General features: G+C 37.5%; 4 protein-coding genes across 12 annotated transcripts in view; 3 read left to right on the top strand and 1 right to left on the bottom strand.

Annotated features, from left to right (window-relative positions):
- The first annotated feature begins 21 nt into the window (after nt 1–21).
- LOC108556536 (NADH dehydrogenase [ubiquinone] iron-sulfur protein 5) lies at nt 22–660 on the top strand. Of its 2 annotated transcripts, none has more exons than XM_017912689.1 (2): nt 22–110; nt 277–660. In XM_017912689.1, the coding sequence occupies exon 2, from the start codon at nt 279–281 to the stop codon at nt 582–584; it is 306 nt and encodes a 101-aa protein (XP_017768178.1). In that variant the 5' UTR covers nt 22–110; nt 277–278; the 3' UTR covers nt 585–660. The 2 variants fall into 2 exon arrangements, with proteins under 2 accessions (XP_017768178.1, XP_017768177.1); XM_017912688.1 differs by having other exon boundaries at nt 274–660.
- Nucleotides 661–874: 214 nt separating this feature from the next.
- On the top strand, nt 875–1,916 carry LOC108556549 (uncharacterized protein C14orf119). 5 transcript variants are annotated; one of them, XM_017912708.1, is made up of 4 exons: nt 875–1,062; nt 1,259–1,466; nt 1,530–1,712; nt 1,770–1,916. In XM_017912708.1, the coding sequence occupies exons 2-3, from the start codon at nt 1,275–1,277 to the stop codon at nt 1,698–1,700; spliced, it is 363 nt and encodes a 120-aa protein (XP_017768197.1). In that variant the 5' UTR covers nt 875–1,062; nt 1,259–1,274; the 3' UTR covers nt 1,701–1,712; nt 1,770–1,916. The 5 variants fall into 5 exon arrangements, with proteins under 5 accessions (XP_017768197.1, XP_017768196.1, XP_017768194.1 ...); XM_017912707.1 differs by having other exon boundaries at nt 878–1,062; nt 1,229–1,466; XM_017912706.1 differs by having other exon boundaries at nt 879–1,062; nt 1,226–1,466.
- Nucleotides 1,917–1,930: 14 nt separating this feature from the next.
- Nucleotides 1,931–9,821, bottom strand: LOC108556548 (zinc finger FYVE domain-containing protein 26 homolog). 2 transcript variants are annotated; one of them, XM_017912702.1, is made up of 10 exons: nt 8,439–9,821; nt 4,968–7,196; nt 4,791–4,904; nt 4,492–4,736; nt 4,047–4,414; nt 3,078–3,995; nt 2,827–3,018; nt 2,646–2,769; nt 2,326–2,581; nt 1,931–2,270 (listed from the first exon to the last, which is right to left on the bottom strand). In XM_017912702.1, exons 1-10 carry the CDS (start codon nt 9,627–9,629, stop codon nt 2,091–2,093), a joined length of 5,817 nt encoding a protein of 1,938 aa, XP_017768191.1. In that variant the 5' UTR covers nt 9,630–9,821; the 3' UTR covers nt 1,931–2,090. The 2 variants fall into 2 exon arrangements, with proteins under 2 accessions (XP_017768191.1, XP_017768192.1); XM_017912703.1 differs by lacking the exon at nt 8,439–9,821 and adding an exon at nt 7,251–7,331 and having other exon boundaries at nt 1,932–2,270.
- A 525-nt stretch (nt 9,822–10,346) lies between these two features.
- LOC108556558 (membralin) overlaps nt 10,347–19,243 on the top strand; it is a 30,621-nt gene continuing 21,724 nt past the window's right edge. The window contains exons 1-7 of one of the 3 annotated variants that reach the window (XM_017912724.1): nt 10,347–10,539; nt 10,949–11,549; nt 11,607–11,813; nt 11,869–12,112; nt 12,360–12,450; nt 16,602–16,659; nt 18,130–18,213. In XM_017912724.1, coding sequence (XP_017768213.1) covers nt 11,003–11,549; nt 11,607–11,813; nt 11,869–12,112; nt 12,360–12,450; nt 16,602–16,659; nt 18,130–18,213 — 1,231 coding nt within the window. In that variant the 5' untranslated portion in view covers nt 10,347–10,539; nt 10,949–11,002. Of the gene's footprint in view, nt 10,540–10,821; nt 10,894–10,948; nt 11,550–11,606; nt 11,814–11,868; nt 12,113–12,359; nt 12,451–16,601; nt 16,660–18,129; nt 18,214–19,243 lie in introns of those variants that run through there. The other 2 variants (XM_017912725.1, XM_017912726.1) reach the window with 2 other exon arrangements.

The following is a 19,243-nucleotide window of genomic DNA, read 5'->3' as shown; positions in this document are numbered from 1 at the left end:
TATAACTACTAGATACACAAACTTGACATTGCTTGACATCTGTCATAAAGGCTGATTAGGTCGATTTGGTGAAGGAAATTTTGTTATTATCGGCACATAATAATCAAAAGGTAAATCAATTAGAATATTCTTTTCTTATTTAATGAAGATTTTGCAATATCTCTAAAGACTTATTGACTGTGGTAACGTTATATAGACTTTGTGGTATTGTGTTGTTATGTCATAGGAGAACATAACCTGACCTGTATATAAAGTGAGCTGCATATTTTTCAGCAGCGATGGATGTCAGCCCTTTCTTCCGTACTCCTTTCACAGATTTGACAGGTTGCCTTATCAGTCACCAGTGGTATGGCAGGTGTGCAGACTTGGAGTTGAAGACTGTTGAATGTTTGGAAGCGTATGGCATGGAGAGAGGCCTCAGAAAGTGCAGTGATCTTATGCAGGATTTCCGCGAGTGCGGATTCCGCACTAAGCAGATCAGTCGTAACGTGGCGATGAGGGATGAAAGGGAGCGACAGTACAAAGCGGGAGAACGCAGCGCAGCGAACTTGTATGCAGAACCACCAAAACTAGACAGTTTCTAACTGCACTATCTTAAATAATACAATACGAACTGTAGTTATGTTGTAAATAAATTGAATAACAGGTATTATTACAAAAGCGTGTTTTTTTTTTCGTTCAAATTGCGTCCCGAAATAAATATAAATAAATAGCAACGCGTTCACATTGTAGGCAACCATACTGTCACGGTTTTAATATCAAAATTTGTTCTATCCTTTTAAAATGTATATTGCAGGAGTAAATGTAATAATTTCTTAATTATTATTTTATTGAAGTATATAGGTGGTTTTGTTAATGGACTGAAGTTGTCTTCATTTAACGGGTAACTTGTCTACAGGGAACTAAAGACTCGCAGGTCAAGGCCGATGATTTAAAAAGCGCGAGGTCATTACGGTTCAATGCGTTATGTGTACCTTTTCCTTCTAAATCCATCTGCGCTCTGTGATGAGAGTCCGTTGCTGAAACAGTTTCAGCCACTGGAAGTCTTTATATAGAATTCAAGTAAGTAAAAAAATAGCCAGCAAACAATAATATTTGCAGACTCACTTGTGTATATGCTAGTAACCTTTCTATTTCTGTATTTTGAGTACATATATATACTCACTTGCATATATATATATATATTCTTATTGTTTTGTCCTGTTACTTTCAAACGCGCCAACAGCAGAGAACTTATTCCATTTGTGGCTTTCACCAGAGTTGCATCAAGAAACATGACGATTAGTGTTGACACTCAGATCAGGTACCTGGTGCAGTGGTTTAATGAGTGGAGTGAGTTGCAGAGATCTGACTTCCTTCCAGTTATTGCAGAAAATTTTCTTAATAAAACATATGTCAATGGTATTGTAAACAGTATAGCAAATGTGGATTGTCAGGACAAGCCAATGTCTTTGTTCCAATGCAGGGTGAGTATGCATATTCAAAATTAAAAGAAATAAAGCGAATAATGTTTGCTTTTTTGCTTGTAGATGAAGCTGTTTAGGGAGTGGATTCCACAGTGGTCTTCAGAGCACAGGGACAACTACATGAAGCAGATTACAGAGATTGATCCAGATTTTGGGGAGAAACTAAAGCAGGAGATGCAGAATGGGGTTCATTCAGAGATGAATGGGGTGGGAGATGAGCTGCTGGAGGACTGAAGTATTTATTTAGTTAGTTTTTAAGTTGAATTTTATATAAAGAGTTATTTTATTTTTTATTTCTTACAGTAATGTTTTTTTTTGTGATAACGCGTGGGTGGGAAACTCAATATGTTTTTTGGTCATCATGAAATTCAGCAACATATCAGCTTCAGCTCAGATTAATTACTTTGTGATAAATGTTGTATAATAATTTATAATAAACAGTTTATATATTTATTTATATTTTTAATTTACAAAAGTGTTTTTTGGTAGGGAGAGGGACACGTATACAGAAAATAAAATTTTATAATATATTAATATGTTAAAAATAAATAGCGTAGTTTGTTTCACTAATCTTGTCCATAAAATCACAGCCTTCGTAGCTCTCTTAGCTCCACGAATATTGTCTTAAGTGTCCTTATGCGAATGTGAATGAGTTTGCAATAGTTTCTGGCAGAGTTTCTTGATGTCCGGCTTGTTGAGTAGTTCCGCCTCGCGCATTATCCTCCTCAAGTCTCCGCTTCTGTTGTACTTTGCTGCCAAAAGGTAGGCGCTCTTCAATTGCTTGGTTTCTATGTACATGGATATCTATACGAAAAGAAGATCTGAGTAAGTGATGAGTGTGCAAGTGATTACAGTTTACCTTGATGTTGCGATCCGTTATTAGTTTGATAAGCATCTCCAATTGGGAGGTGGATGTAGCTTTGTTGGAGCCGAGAGTACGTACTGCTGTTGCAAGCATCTCATCGCACATGTCAATTACTGAAGGATCGTTTTCACCTTTGGAACGGATGCAGTTCACAAGTTGAGCTATACCTTCATACCTCTCCTCTCGCGCCAACTGACGTCCTACCTGGCAGTACACCTTAATCGGTTTCAATTTAAAATCGGTTATGATCCTGTAATATGTAAAGCAATTTAAGAATATCATCACAATATACCGTGTGATTTTTATAGAATTACTTGTCTGCATACTCGAATCCCTCTTCGACCAGTTCCCTGCTGAGGATGGTTAAGATGGCCAATTGGATTTTGGCGGAGTGCGAATCAAACAGTGTTGGGATTTGATCCTCCGGGCCTTCACCTTCTGATGATGATGGAATGTATAAGTAAATAATTGCAATGAATATTCGATATAGCAAACCTGTGGAGGTGACCAAATTAGGCAAAATGTTGATCATGTATTTCTCATCCTTAAAGCCGTTTGCGAGGAAGTTGGTAATGATGATCTGGTTTTTGATCGTATTGATGTGCTTATTGATGTTCTTTGAATCGACTTTCATGACGAGCGAGGGATTCGCGAGGGCCTTTTCTTCGTAGCAGTTCTGCTTTTTAACTGTAATCATTCAAAAATGTTGTATTTGATATACAATTTAACTCATATCATACACTTACCCGGGTTGACTTTCACCCACTGTTGCTGCTCCAATTCCTGTCTCAGATGATCCTTGGCCTTGTCCAAGAAGTGTACGTTGAGCAGAAGATCCCTGTAAGACTTGGCGTTCTCCTTGTAGAACCTGATGCATGTCATGGATGCTCGCACGAAGTCTCCCATGAACTGCTGCAGCTGGTACAGCGAATTGAGAAGAGATTGCTTCTCCAGGTGACAGCAGATGCTCCTTAGATAGTCCTTCCAGATCTCCAGCGTCGAATCTATTGTGGACATGCCGCTCTGCAGTTGCTGCACGATTCCATCCTTCAAACAGATTAGGTACACATCGATAAATACGTCCGTGCTCACACTGTTATCCACAATGTAATGCAGAGCCTCGTGCACGTTGTTGTTTTTGATGTAGAACTGCAGAAGACTCAGATGGCTTCCGTATCGGTTCAGATAGTACAGACACTCGTTATAAAAGATCGGATCAATGTGGTTACTGCCGTTGATGCTATTCTTCATATACAAACCAGTCGAAATCATCTTTAGGTTTCTCAGTTTGTACTTAATGCAAATCGCTTGTTCGCTTTCATGATGTTTGCGGTATGTCGTCGACTTTTCCAATTTGTCAGTCGAGTTGAAAGTTTTCCGCTTGTTGACGTCCACCTTCATCGTCTGATTCTCCAGGATCTCGATGATCTTGTTTAGCAGAGGAGGATTTCGCTGTGGCTTCGTCTCGGTCATTATCAATGAGGATTTCGAATGATAATGTTTCCTGATCGAACTGTCCACGCTGTTCTCGTCCAAATCTATAGACATTGAATAGTCGAGGAACTCGTGCGGATGCGACTTTTCGAAACACCTGGAAAAATTTTCCCGTGCCATCTCCAAACATCCAGCCCGCAAGTAACTCTTTCCCCACTCAGCAAACACCGCTATAAATTAAGATTTAAATTTTTGGTATCACATTTTCAACAAACACTTACCAGTATTATCTAATCCTGCTTTGGTGGAGACGTCCAGGGCAAAATTCCACTGTTCCATTTCGAGGAGTTTATCTCTGAGTCTGCGGAGGACTGTGGAATCCACATACGGAGTGCCGTTGTGAGAGGGGATCGGAAGCAAGTTGAGGCATCCTCTTTCGGCAAGAAGACCAAGCAGATCAGCTTGCGAAAGAATCCTATCAGCTTGCGAAGATCCCCACTGCAGGTTACAATCCGAGGACACCATTTTTGCAGCAATCGCCAATGATTTTAACATCTTCACAACAAGGGAATAATCGACTTCTTGAGGTGCATTCGGAGACGTCGGCTGTAGTAGTTTCAGCATGTTCTCGCATTGATCCAGCAGGAATCTGAAAAATAGAGATAGAAATATATAGTTAATAATTGTTGATTGGTATGACCGAGGTTGTGGTTGGTAAATCATTACTTCGGGTATTCCAAACAACGTGAATGATGCTTCATGATGGAGAGACAAAGAGAAACGCTTGGAGCGTGCTCGAAAGAAAACTCCTGACGCAGAATCGCGTTGTGATCGGGATTATCTGTAAGGAACCAATAATCGTACATAATGGATCTGCAGGAGGTTGTATCATTGGAAGAATAATCTTCAGCGTTCGACTGCTCGTAACAATCGATGCAGACACGCACCATTATATCGCCGTATTTGTGGACCTAAAATTTAGGAGATTTAAACAGTTCTGAAAAATTAATTATAAGTGCAATTACGTTCATCCTTTTTGTAGAGCAATTAAAGCAAATAACTCGCCCACATCTTCTGCAGTGATGCCTTCTATTGAACATGGAAAATATTGTATTCTGACAGCACATACATTCCAACACCTATAATCATATGCAAATATTTCAATTTGTATATCATCAATCATTAAATTAATTAATTATTACCTCATTATTAGGCATCCAATCTGATTTATCTGGGACATCATCTGGCATGACGAAGGGTTTTCGATCGGGCCAGTACATAGAGTCCAATGACTGCATCAGTTTGCTGTCGCAGGATTTCAGCAGCTTGGGATGTGGCTGCAGGATGACCCTGAACTCGAGGCTCTTCTCTGCGTATTTTCGCAGAAGATCGTCGATGGTCTCAATCGAAATCTGATTGTCGGCCAACTCGCAGAACTTCAACTTATCCTGCAATGCCTCCATCACCTGTCCGAGCTTGTCCAATTTGGTGTTCATGACTAGTGTTTCGATAATGTTTAACGGCTCACCAATGAGACATCGCATCTGCTCCTGCTCGTTGGGGTTCAGGCATCGCAGGATCTCCAAGCTGATCTGTATGTCGCGTATGTTGCTGGCATCTGGCAAACGCTTCAGCAGGTAATTGATAATGAACTGCAAATGATCTAAGTTCTTTACAGTCTTCAGAAGGTACTGACAAATCTCCACCGATGAATCTCTGCGTAGCAAACTCAGCAGAGATTCGATCTCGTCTAGAGGCTCCTTGAAGCTGAACATCAATTGGATGTAACTTAGGTTTATGTGTTGCTCGTAAACGTCTCGGGATATCGCGTAAATACGCACGTAGTCGAGCAGATATTTGGTTTTTGGTGCTAGCAGCAATTTGCTGATCACTAAGGAAGGATCGCTTATGCACAATTTGTGAGTCTCGAACCAGTTTTCTTCATCGAGCACGGCTTTGATACTTTCGGAAAATTCGATTCGATCCAACCATTCCTTCAGGTCGTGATTGGTGGATTTGGATAGCTCGGATCTGATTAAGGAGACGCAAAAGTCGCCGGGCCAATAAGAGAAGTGATTCATAATGAGATCAACGCGCAATTCGTCATCAGTGACATACTGGATATACTTGAAGTGTCCTTCTTCGAACTTGTCGACCACAAGGTTGCTCAGAATAATGTTTTTAGTATTCTCGTATTCCGCCCAATTTCTTAACTGGATCTCCGGGATGCTCTCAAGAACATCCAAAAGAGATTTCCATTTGAACTTGACGTCCTCTTCAAGAATCTCTTCGGCCGTCTCGAAGCTATCATCCTTGTCGTCGTACACGTTCTTGTCAAGATACTCCACGAAAGCCTTCACCAAATCCTTTCTCAGTGCAGCTTGGATCCTGTTGTTGCCGAACAGCACTGATAGTTGCTTAATGTCTTCTAAGTTCACGAAGTTATTAAAGTACATCGTTCGATTCTCGTTCACTTCCATCGCAAAGTCCAACATGTAGTTCTGGCCAATGATGAACGCAAGTAGCCAATTTCTCTTCTGGATGTATGTGAATACTTGCTTAGCGGGAATATAAGCCCATGTCTGTTCGCCCTGAGTTTCCTCGTAATTCATTCGTACCTTCGGGAAGCAATTAGAGGCAACATGATAGACCAAATCGAGTTTAAGTTTTCCAAAAATCTGATCGAAATCGAGCGGATCAAGCTTGCGTACAAATATTAGCTTCCCAACGAATTCAGTACAGCTCTGATTCAGTATCTCGAAGTAAGATACGTTCCTACCACCGGAAACAAGATCCGCATGGTTCTCTTCCACCTGGAAGATCTTCAGGAACAATTTGAGATAGTTGAAGAGTCGCAGCACATATTTGGTGCTGTTTTTGTCGGAGATCAACTCGTTGATCCTCATGAAAGTCCGATGGGCCGGATGATTGCTGTTGAAACATCCCACCTCCTTCGAATCAATCTGATTGAAGAAATCATTTAGAAAATCATTCAGCTTCGAGTGCGTCTCTAGCTTCGCCCTGTAACTTTCCAAACGCAGCTCGTATTCGGGGTTGCAAAGAATTTCGTTGAAGGAGATGTCCTCGTCGCCGTCCAAGAACTCAAACAACTCCGATATTCTTTCATAAAACTCATCGTCATCATTATCCTCGTCGAAGTGCCGCGCAACGCGAAGCATCTGCTCACAGTGATCGCGATTGCTCGGAAAAGTCAGAGCTATGTCGAATAAGTCATAGAAACTGTTTGACTTGGCCTTGTCAAAGAAGGTCTTCGTGATTTTCTCCACGGATATCTGATTTGTCCTCAGGTGAGGCAACGCGCGTTGTAGCTCCTGCATCTTGAAGGCTGTGCTCAGATTCACCCGGAAGTTGTTCAACTGTTCCGTGTAAAATATAGATTGCGCGAGATCGCTTTTCTGCAGTTCGAAAAGCTGAAATGAAACAAAAATTAATGCTAATTGAAAGTATTATAATCGTCTTACTACTTTTATTAAAGAGTAGCACCGGATTCTGGCCTCCGGCTTACAAAATACATCTAAACCAAAGCGAAACTTTCGTTATATCAGACCTCTTTGACAGCGAGGATTCGGACGACTTTGCAGACGAAGAAACCGAAATGATCAAGACGAAAAGTTTAAAAAAGCACTCCGACAAGTATTTTTTAATCCATCAATTGGCCATCAGGAAGAACAGAGAAACGTTTAAGAAAAATCCCAAGTTTATTAAAAGTCCCAAAAACATAAAAAAAACTAATGAGTATCCTTACGAGAAATTTGATTATCCTGCATACGCTGGATTCGTCAACGCTGAAGGAAACATAATTAATGTAAGCGTAATACGTAAATTATTCCATTCCATTAATTGTTTACTATTTACTAGGACAATCGTAATGTGTATTACGCCAATAAAATGGTGAAAAACGTGATTGAAATGAAGATCAATGAAAAACGATCAAGCGATTCTAATGATGAAGATAAAGACTATGATTACGCACGATTACATCGCGAATACGAAGATGATTTGAAGCGCGAAGAAAAGTCCAAAAAAGTCCTCAAGTATGTCGACGTCAAAGAGGAGGAATCCGTAAAGGATTCAATAAAAAATATAGCTACTTTCAAGGAAGTGAAGAATTGCACCAAAGAAGAGATGAAAGGAATCGGTAATTATAAGATTATAAAAGTAAAGTAGTTTACAAATTGTGCTTCAGGTTTGGCAGCGGTTAAATGCTTTCTGCAAGATCTCCGGAAAGTAAAGTCCGAAAAGAACGCAAAGAAGTTGTTTATAAGGATGTCCAAAGTGATCCTGATTTGGGTCATAGTTTACGCGATAATCGCGGTTCCCCTGTGGTGTCAGAGAGGTTTGTGAGTAATTAACATCTATTTACTAATAAACTATTATTGATTCCTCAGGATGGTGCTGCTGCTGTTGCCGCTGCAGATTCTGTAGACCGAGGGAAATCATCGATCAGACGAAGCAATTCCTAGTGGATAATCCCGTTGGGACTTTGCACACAGACGATGGTCAGAAAGTTACCTATCCTCCAACGGTTTACGAAAGATATGCTCAACAGAGATTAGAACAAGCCATTTTAAAACTTTAGCCTTTGGATAGATAATAGATAAAAACTAATATTAAAGTTTAAAAAAAAACAAATACATACTAATCTTACTTACTTGTATGACCTGATGAGCCTCCTTGAAGTTGTTTTTCTTCAAGCACAACCTAATCAAACCTTCTGGTTTACTAAGCATATAATTTATAATCTCTTTGTTACCACAGTTCTTCACATTGATCACAGTCTCCAATCTCCATAGACCATCTCTCACATACTTGTACAGCTTGTTCCACCTTACATACTCCTCATTCTCATAATCCACAATAAGCTTTTGCTTGATTTTTCCAATTGCTGACTTTACAAAAATCAGTATCATGTACAGCTCCTTCTCATTGCACACATATATATTGTTATCTCTCAAAAAGCACATAGAAAAGACATTTTCCAGCACTTCAATCTGCAGTTTCAAATTGGAAATTTTAAGGAACCTTTCTTCAGAGGTTCTAACGATTTCGCTAATGTCATCTCTTGGCGTCGTCGTTTTGCACAAATTAATGCACTTTAGTATATTCAATATGATTGTGTATGCTGTGAAATTCTCGATTTCCGAGTACTCATCGTCAGTTTCTAAATTGCAAACGAATTTTGTCTTCCTGTTCTCATCAATTTCAAGCTGAGATGCAACTTTATCCCAGGTAGAGGAATCTTCCAATGGTAGATATTGTGAAAAGGTTGTTAACAAAGAGCTTTCATTGAATGTATTGAAGAGATTAGTCTCATCAATTGATGGATTAAGGGATCGACAGAATATTATGACATTCAGCATATTCTGTATTTCATCAAGATAGGTTGTAATGAATTCATCTTTGGATGGTTCAATGCTTTCTAAGGCTGTGACAATCTGTCTGCAGTCAATGGGAAATTCATTAGTAACTTTCATTAACTTAAGTATTTGAATGTTGTTCTTGATTTCATTGTCAAACCTGTCTGTGGACTGAGTATTATTTAAAATTTCTGAGAACCAATATTTCCTCTTGTAGAAGGCATAAAAGAATAAGGATGTGCTGTTGCTCAAATCCAGTGGTAAAGAAACCTCATAGTCAATGAATGTTTCCAAGATCTTCTCATTTGGATTGATCAGCAGACTGAGGTATAGCAGCTCCTTTTGCAGAATACCCTTGTCAATGAGGTTATAAATTTGTGGGAGGATTGTCTTGAATTGCAGCAGATCCTGGTCGTTTTCCAGCCTCAGATTTGGGAAAACGGTGTAAACATCGTTCCTCGACGATAACTCCCTGAGCACATCCATACTCGGACAAAACAATTCACTTATTTATTTTCAAACATTTATGGCAACCACACACAAAACATCGTTGTGGAAATCTTTAATGATTCTTGAATCAGCTGACGGAGAGAGCGCATGTCTTCATATTACTCTTGTTTAAACTATTCGACAATGAATAATAAAGGTTACCAGGAAACATTTAATGAACTACGAACCTTTATCTATAGACATTTTTGTTTACGTTACGTTCCATTTAAATCTTATCTATGTATACTGTAGCTATCTTACGATGTTTATGCATTACTCAGATAATATAATTAGCTATATAATTAATAATGCGCACTATAAAAGTGCACATCGCAAAATGCAAGAACAACAATCTTTGATAATTATTATACAAACTATCCTTTATTACAATTATCCACTTTCAGCTGAAAGCGAATGTTAAATTTATTTTAATATTTATAATTTTTAACACGTTTTCAATAATGTGTAATTAAAACCCATGATATAAATCTATATATACATGATTCAAACCCAATTGAAATGAAAATGTTTCTGGAAATAGGGTCGTAATTATATATAACATATTCTGCAAGACTAAACTATTCTTTATTATGCTTTATATTTGTCTCTTTGTCTCCAATAGCTATTTAGAACAATGGCCAAAGTTTGAAATGGGAAAATTCATCTCTATAAGAACACAGGCAACCAAACTAACTCCAGAATGCTCCAGAACTGTCATCAAAAGTATACACTAGGTACAATTTTGTGTTACTGCGCTAGAAAATCGTATTGTCAGTTGATAATTTTCTTATTGAGTTCTTTCCCATAATATCAACGGACAGTTATATAATGGCTTGTTAAATGAGCACCACATATTGCTTGAGCATTCTGCATATCAGAGAATAACTGTTTTGGTGTTTTAAATAAGGTAAAAAAAAAAGATATATAATCGTCAACGTATATCAGCCTAATAACTATTACGTCAAATGAGTTGTATATTTTTTTAATTATTTATGTTGCTGTTGCATTGGTAATCATTTACTATACCAATTGTTGGGGCTGCAATGATTGTAATTTCATATAATCAATAATAACGCTACATAACCTAGAAAATCTTGGGTTGTAGTAGTTCCTTACCTACAGCTCCTGTTATGAATTTTGTGGTGAAATTTAGTATTTTTAAAATTTTTTTTATAGATAAAATATGTTGAATTTTAATTGAGCATTGCTGCCTGTATATCACTGTTTAACTGTCTGCATATAACTTTCTATAAAAGAACAAGTATGTGAAAGTTGCAAATATTGTTGGTTTTATGCATATTATTTTGTTTGTGCAGATGTGTGGATCATTTGGAAGGACCTAATTTATTCTGTAATATTACTGAGTTACAATGTCAGGCAATGGAAGGGATAATGTTGGTGCAGCTCCAGAGTTTGCTCAACAACAACAACAGCAGCAGCAGCAACAACCAAGGATGAACCGATTCAGAAATAACAATAATCAGAATCCACTGTTCAATGTTAGGGACAGATTCTTCCATACTCTGTTTTATAGGGCGTCTCTAACATACGCCAGGACGTTTCCGAAACCAGCGAGACGTTTCATAGAGTTTGTGATGTTGATGAAAGCAATCTGCGCTTTCTTTGTGCTTGTCTACATTCATGTCTCCTTCTCCAAGACGCCGGCTACGTGTTTACAGCATGTTGAAAACACGTGGCCAAAGGATGGGATTCTCAGGGTGGTCATAGTTAAGAATCCACATGATGACTACAATTTAGAGCATAGCTATGCAAAAGAGATGAAGCTGAAGCAGGAGATGGTTGTCGATTTCTCCGGCGTTCTGGGTTTTCTGGTGAGGGACGGCTTTGTGAATTTAGAGCCATCTGCGGTTGAGGAAGCTGCTACAGAAGCCGAAAAGTTGGAAAGTGAATCTAATGGTTTGTATACCCTTAGCAATAACCTCACAACAACTATTAATCTCTTGCTCATTGCAGCTCAGGAAACCGACGATGAACAAGGGTTGAGAAGTGTCTACAACACCTTAAACCCTCATTCATTGAGTAATTATAGTAGCGAGGTGACCGTCGAAAGTACCTCGTATAAAGGTTTAAGTTCAATATTTGAAGAACAGTATGTTTCCAAAGCCGATGAAAAACCAGACGATACGGGTGCTATTAATCCCAATGACGAGTCTTCCAATGGTGAATATAACTTTACATGTCTCACAAGGAACATGCTAACAGTTCTTTCTTTTAGAATGGAACGACGATGAAAACATAATAGAGTACACATTGGAGTATGGCTTTCTGCGTCTCTCGCCTGCAACCAGGAAGCGTCTCAATATTCCTGTTCAGATCGTAGTTCTTGATCCCACGAAGGATGAATGTTTCGGTGATACTTTCAGCCGTTTTATCTTGGATCAATTTCTCGGCTACGATGATTTGCTCATGTCCTCCATAAAGAGTTTGGCCGAAAAGGGAGATAATAAAGGATTTTTAAGGTATACTTATATTATTATGAATACAATTATTGAATCTGCTGCATTCAATATGCCAAATGTTTCAAGTCTCATAAACTATCACAACAAATATTGTCATTGTTGATAAATTGAAATATTAGAAGCTTCAGTATTTGTTTTTATAGAAACTAAATGCATATTTTCTACTAATCTAATCACTCTATTTTGCTTGCCCTTTATAATATATACATTTACTTAGTTTGTAAAGAATATTTAAATATATTTGCAGGAATGTAATAAGCGGAGATCACTACCGTTTCGTGAGCATGTGGATGGCTAGGAGTTCCTACATAGCAGCATTTTTCATCATGATTGTATTCGTAAGTAGTCGCTGATTACTTCTTAACGTTTACAGTATTTACATTGTTAATCTATAAAACTGAAATGAATATTAACGGGCAATCGCAGCAGGAGGTGAATCAATAGTAGGGGGCGCCAAAGGCAAAAAGAAATAGAAAATAGTATTGTTTTCTTGAGGAGCAAATTATATATTTGACTCCTTTGATTTTTTTTTGACGCGGGTGCGTAAACTAGATAATTACAGGCGCAATATTCACAAATCTTATAACAGTATCTGCAATTAATACTAGAGCCGTGAACCTATGCAACCAATTTAGCACGTATGCTCCAAAAAAGAATACTATCAAACTTCTGATATCTATATTATTTGCTGATATGAAAGGTGGTTGGTTCGATTCCCAAAAAACCAACAAAAATTTGTGATGGGTGTTAAACCCGAAAGGGGTAGAAATAGGGCCGGAAGAGATTAAAAAAATATATTTGAACTAAATCAATATTAAGATTTATCTTAATTGCAAACATTAGTTCATTTTAGATAGAAGTTAGACACTCGGATTACATACAAATTATGCATATAATTATACAGATTTATGGGTGAAAATGCTATTAAATTCTTTATAAAGAATTTGAGAGGAATAATTTGAATTGCAAGAACTGTTTGTAAATCTTGTATTCACGATGAGGGAATATGGTTGCATATATTATAGTTATTTTATACATTTTCGAAATTAAAAAGAATGTATACCTTTTACAATGGTGGCAATCGCAAGCCCGACAACCGAAATCCCGTCTATCAAAATCCCGATGTTCGAAATTCCGACGTTCGAAATCCCGAGTGTATTGAAATCCCGACGTTCGAAAACCCGAGTGTATGGAAATCCCGACGTTCGAAATCCCGACTATATCGAAATCCCGACTATGTCAAAATCCCGACTATATCGAAATCTCTACAATCTAAAACTTAAGATTATTAATTGTTGTTATTTATTGTTAATAACATAAACCAATTTTATTATAGAATATTTCTTATTCTTAAGTTTTATAATGATAAATCAACGAAAAAAAATACAATAATAATTAATATTATTTATTGTTATTAAGAATAAATAACAACAATTAATAATCGGGCAAAAGAGGTCTTAAACATATTTTTTTCAGTGTCCGTCGTACCTATTAAAATATAGTACAATAATTTAATAATGTTATTGTAGAAATTATAATAATAAAAGATACTGTCGAGATTTCGATTGTCGGGATTATGGTAGTCGGGATTTTGATATATTCGGGATTCGATACAGTCGGGATTATGGTAGTCGGGATTTCGATACACTCGGGATTTCGATACACTCGGGATTTCGAACGTCGGAATAGACGGTCTTTCGGTTGTCGGGCTTGCGATATAGACCTCTTTTACAAGGCGGCTCTTAATATGTCATGAAAATCTCCATTTTGTGACCGATAAGCACTAAAAGCCATAAAGATAAAAAAAATACCTTTTACTTGTTGGGACTTGGGACGATGTAGATTATATTATTTTGATACCTCTTATTGCATATTGTGTCAAGTTAATACATTTAATAAAGTATTTTGTTATTATAATATAATCTTCTTTTGTATCGAAAAGAAACTACTAAGAAACTAGTAGTTGATTTAAGAGTCAAACAGGAAGCTCATTTTGAAATCGAATACATTTTTGGTATTATTGTGATTCGGACGTGAACATTCGTAGTATATAATTGGACTAAAATAAGCGACACTTGCGAGAATAAATCGGACGGGGGAGTTTCTAAATTATTACTCTCCACCGTTGTATGTTGGTAAGTTATGGCATAATTTGTTTGCCAAGTTTCCTGATTTCAACGGCAGTGATTGATCAGTTCTGGAGATTCAGAGTTTTCCCTCGAAGAAGAATAGGCACTCGATTCTGTCGGTCGGTTAGCATCCACCCTTTACACACCCTTATATAATACATAGATATACACTTTTAAGTATGTAATGGATATAATTAATTATTAAAATAATGTATAATATAATTATTTTTATGATGTTCATTTTGTGGTTGGTTTTGTAATTTCCGAAAAGTAAGGGACTTGATTGGTCTTCTATTCGGTTGGGCCTTTCTGATGTCTTCGCATTCGTTGCGCAAATCCACGTAATTGTAGCATGTAATTTGTATTAATTAGCGAATTAATTGGTTGCGCAATAGGAAGCCATTCGTGGTTAAATGGGCAGCGGTCAGTAAGTGGTCGTAATGTGCTGCTTTTCGGAGAATACCGAACGCCCTTTCGACCAACAAAACCATCCGACCGACTGACGGTTGGGGTTGATCATCCCATGTCGTGTAATCGGGGATAGGCGAGATCATGTTTCCGGGGATGGCATTATAAATCTGCACCGGAGCCGCGAGGGTTAACTACCTCCCAGTGGCCTACTAGAGAGTAATTATGTCAACGATCATATGACACCATAACAACTGCCCCCGACGCCCGTACGCTTTTGATTTACTGCACTTATTTCCAAACGGACAAATCATCTGTAATTGAACTCTAAATAACATAGAAAAATAACACGTGGACGAAATAAAACTTGACATATCTAAACTAAACATTGTGTGTACTCATCTTTATATTAATATGAGATTTATATGTTACAATTATATTTTTAGTCAATTTTTGTTTATTATCAATTATCTTTAAATTTATAGTAGTAGGAATCAAGTTTTAAACTTTGAATATCATTGCTGGATAAAAGTGGTAGATCTTTTTGGGTTTTACAATCTCGTATTTGAAGTAGCTACTTTGGCCTTTCGAGGCTGTATGTTTTCGTTATATAAAATGTTATAATTTATATAAGAAGCTAAACGGCGTACGCAGATAATTAAATATTGTGTACTGTATGCATGCTCTTTAACGAGCATTGTATTAATTTGAAGAGCAGCCTTTGGGCATGCATCGTGCGATGGTCGATAGAAGGAAGAGAGAGAGTAGTAGTAGAGGATAGGGGGTGGATACCGCCCGGTCACCATTAATATAACTGCGCTTTTTCGTCATCATTCCCCGACGGCAGGAAATCTGATATTTCAATTAGACTGAGGCGATACGGTCGAGTCCTCCTCATCCTCCACTACTGCACAGCATATTCCGCCCCACGTCCCCCAATGTGTTGAGTGGGATCACTCTCTCACTTAGTTATTCATCGAGACGTGAACCATGGAATTATCCAGCAACTGATTTTATTACTTACTTAATTGTCAGAGTTAAAAAAGAGAAGGTGTTACAATTCTACCATAACGCTGTCTGCATTTTCGAGAAAGAAATTAAACTGTTTTACATAATGGTTTAAAGTGATTGCAGCAGCACCATTTTTTTGCCTTCGTGCAAATTAGATTCTAAGTAGCTTTTTTCTTACGTCACATCAGTCCCCGCGTGATGCATCAATTTACAAAGACGCGGGGATAAGGGATGAAGCAAAATTCTTTACATGTGGGACCACGTGATCCCGTCACGCGGCGAAGTCCATCGTTTCCGGTTCGCGGCAAGTCTAGAAGTCTGTGCTGATTCCGCCTCACCGCGTTCTCCGGTTGTTATCGCAACGAGCGTAACGATGTCATTAGCTATATCCCTCAATAATATTCCGTTTCTTTAACTCGAAACGCTCTCTTCATCCCTTCCGTCTGCACTCTTTTAAGTTGTTAACAATTTACCACCTATTGCGGAAATAACTTTGACTTGGGAAAACCTCGCATCTGTCCGTTTCCATTATCGCATTATCCACTTTGATAGAATCAAAGCGAGTGTTACAAAATACTAGGATCCTTTGGTTAATCGTATATGACATATGCAGTTGGCTTGATTTAATGTATACTGAAATTCTTTTACATTTTGAATCTGTTAGTAATTATAGAATAAAAAAAACGTAAAGGTACTGAAAAGAGAATCGTTCTTTGTGTCGATGATAAATGCAAATAATGCTGAAACAAAAACAATCATCATTTGATGCGTTTTTAATTTGCTTTCTATCGCATCTCAATTATAATCCGAAGAGCGCGGTTTTAAATTTTGTAATACTCGAGTTGGATAAATTTATTTTGCTCCCTCTTTCTGTCTATGTTTCTCTTGTAGAACTTTTTTGTATAAAATGTATATTTATCTCTTTCTCTCATCTGTTTCAGACGGTGTCCGTGTCCATGTTGCTGCGATATTCGCATCACCAGATATTCGTGTTTATCGGTGAGTCCTTTGATTTACATAGATGCACGCGTCCCTCCCTCACGTTCCAGGGTGGATCTGGTCTAAATCCTTCGTCCACCCAAACTCTCACTCTCTCTATCTCATACACACACCTTTTCACATCCCTTTTTACACTAAATTGAGAATCACATGTAGATAGTTCTAACACAAACCTTGTGTGTCCTAATCCACTTTCCGTCCAAACATTATTCAATACCTTTCAACAGAATTGCATTCCACGGCTGAATATACTTACACGAATTAAACGTCGTTTCATAGTAAAAGTAATCCCCTTGCCATTATTACCACTTAATTATCGATATTTATATTGCGCATCCGTATTTCCTTTACCTTATTTTTGTTATTCCGTTGTTTGTTTTTATATATTTTAATCATCGTGCATTGTCCGGTCGCTGTCGATTACTCTGACCGCCTTTATACGGGATGCAAAGCTTTGCTGTTCCTTCTTTTGATGGTATATTCATATATTACTTGGGTTATTACTCTTTTAGATGAACATACCCTGAATACTAGGTAGATGAATGCATGAAAAGTTTCTATAAAAAATGTGTTTCTATAAAAATTCATATTTTATTTGCTTCTTATTTAATTACTTATCATAGTTATAATATTAAATACTGATATTTTCGAGAAATTTTAATTTCTTATTTTTAATATAATTCTTTGCATTGAATAAGTAAGTAGTGCTTTAGATTAGAATTTTAGCCTTTATTTTTTTAGGTTGCAAAAAAGATATATGTAATTTTTGGGGAGGCCAAAGGTTGGTCGTTTCGTGTCTCCCGTTGCGTGAAATGAATGTTATTATATCCTCGGACGACGTGAATGGAAGAGGAGGTCTGTACTCAAGGGGAGGAAGGCGTGAAAAGGAAAAAAAAAGTATACAGGGAGTTTTTCTCCGAGGGGAAAGTGTGAAATTTCGAGAGTGACGAATTTACAGACTGTAAGATAATTAAACACGAAAGTGATCAGCATCGAAAGTACGCATCTTCTTTCTGTCTTTTTTTTTCTATTTTGCATTTTCTTTCTCATTTCGACGCACTGCATCTTCACAGCAACTTTCGCCTCATAATTAGTGAGCGTTGCGGCCTCTTTTTCTTTGCGTAATGATAAAAGTTTGCCGCAAGGAAGATGTTGGATAGGGGTAGGGGTACAAATTATTAAAGTAAGATTGATGGGGAGCAGGCAGAGCGCGACGTGGTCGCGTTGAAAAGATGTAGTAGATGATCCCACCGATTAATCGATCGTTCCGGATAACGCGATTTACATTATTCAATTAACTTATTGCAAGTGTTCGTCTTGTTTTTACTTTTATTTAGTTTGAGTTTGCAAATGTGGTACAAGGATATGTTTGAAAAACAAAATGAAAATATGAGCTTCATCCTTCATGTACGAAATCCCATGTACTCCGACTGTTCCTGATTAATGACGATTCTTTGCTTTTCATTCCAGTGGACTTCCTCCAGTTGCTAGAGATCAATAGGGCAGCTACGTTTCTCGCGGCTCCCCTTCTGACTGTTATTCTCGCTTTAGTCGGTAAGTTTCATCATGAGCTGAAGCACTTGCTTTGATCAATTCACACTCGGAACGAAAAAAAAGGAGTAATAAAAGGGTAAAGGAAGGTCTAGCATAGAAGGTCCGTAAAAGAAAGGAGATCGCAAGATTACAAGGGCACGTAGTTAGGATCCTCTTTATTCTTTTTTGTCCTCCGGGCGACAATAGCCCCCCGAAGGGCAGCAACTGGTAGTTGGCGGATTGCCAATTCTCCGCGAAATCGGGGCTCCCCCAGAAGTATAAACCTTTACTTGTTGATACACCGCGCCTGTTGCGCGCCATCTACCAGTTGCGTGGCTCTACTTGTTGCGCAAAAGAGAAAGATTTATGGTTTCCGAACACCACTACCTTCTTCCGGCGCTGAAAATCTGTTGCTTCCGGTAACAAATTCTACCTTCCCCAAATCTCTTTCATTTTCACAAACATCATTTCACCATTTGCAATCTCAAATTTATCATTAACAAGTACAGCTCAAAAACTATTGGCAAGTTAATAAACATTGTTTCACATTATCATAATTCATGCTAATATTAAATAAAGTTAATTATAGTTTTAAACTTTGGAAAGTATAAACTAATGAAATATTTTTACAAAATCACTTACAGAAATTATTAGTAAATTTCGAAAGTAAAACTATTACAATGAATACAATTGTTATAGTTTGTTGTATTTCTTGTGTGCATGAAATTCACTAGAAAGTCGTTCGTAAATTACAATTTGTTTGCAGTACGGGCCTGCATTAACTGGAGGAACTGCATATGTTTATTAAATTTCGAACCTATGTCGAAAGGTATAGATTCATACAACTTGTTTATCCGTTATATTCGCAACAAAGTAAACAGATTTGTCATTCGAGTTTTGGAATTGAAACCCTGCAAATCCGTCGATGACAATTTTATATTGATGCTATTATTTTTTTTCTTATTAAATTCGAGATTGAGTAAAATTGGTAAAATAATGATTTAGTTTTTGACTATTCAAAATAGTGTTATTTCAGAAAGTTTGTTTTTTT

This window comes from Nicrophorus vespilloides, unplaced genomic scaffold (genome assembly GCF_001412225.1).
Source record: "Nicrophorus vespilloides isolate i.1.1-1 unplaced genomic scaffold, Nicve_v1.0, whole genome shotgun sequence".
NCBI lineage: Eukaryota > Metazoa > Arthropoda > Insecta > Coleoptera > Silphidae > Nicrophorus > Nicrophorus vespilloides.
The sequence above is the reverse complement of the archived record's forward strand: the minus strand, read 5'-3'. Positions and strand labels throughout refer to the sequence as shown.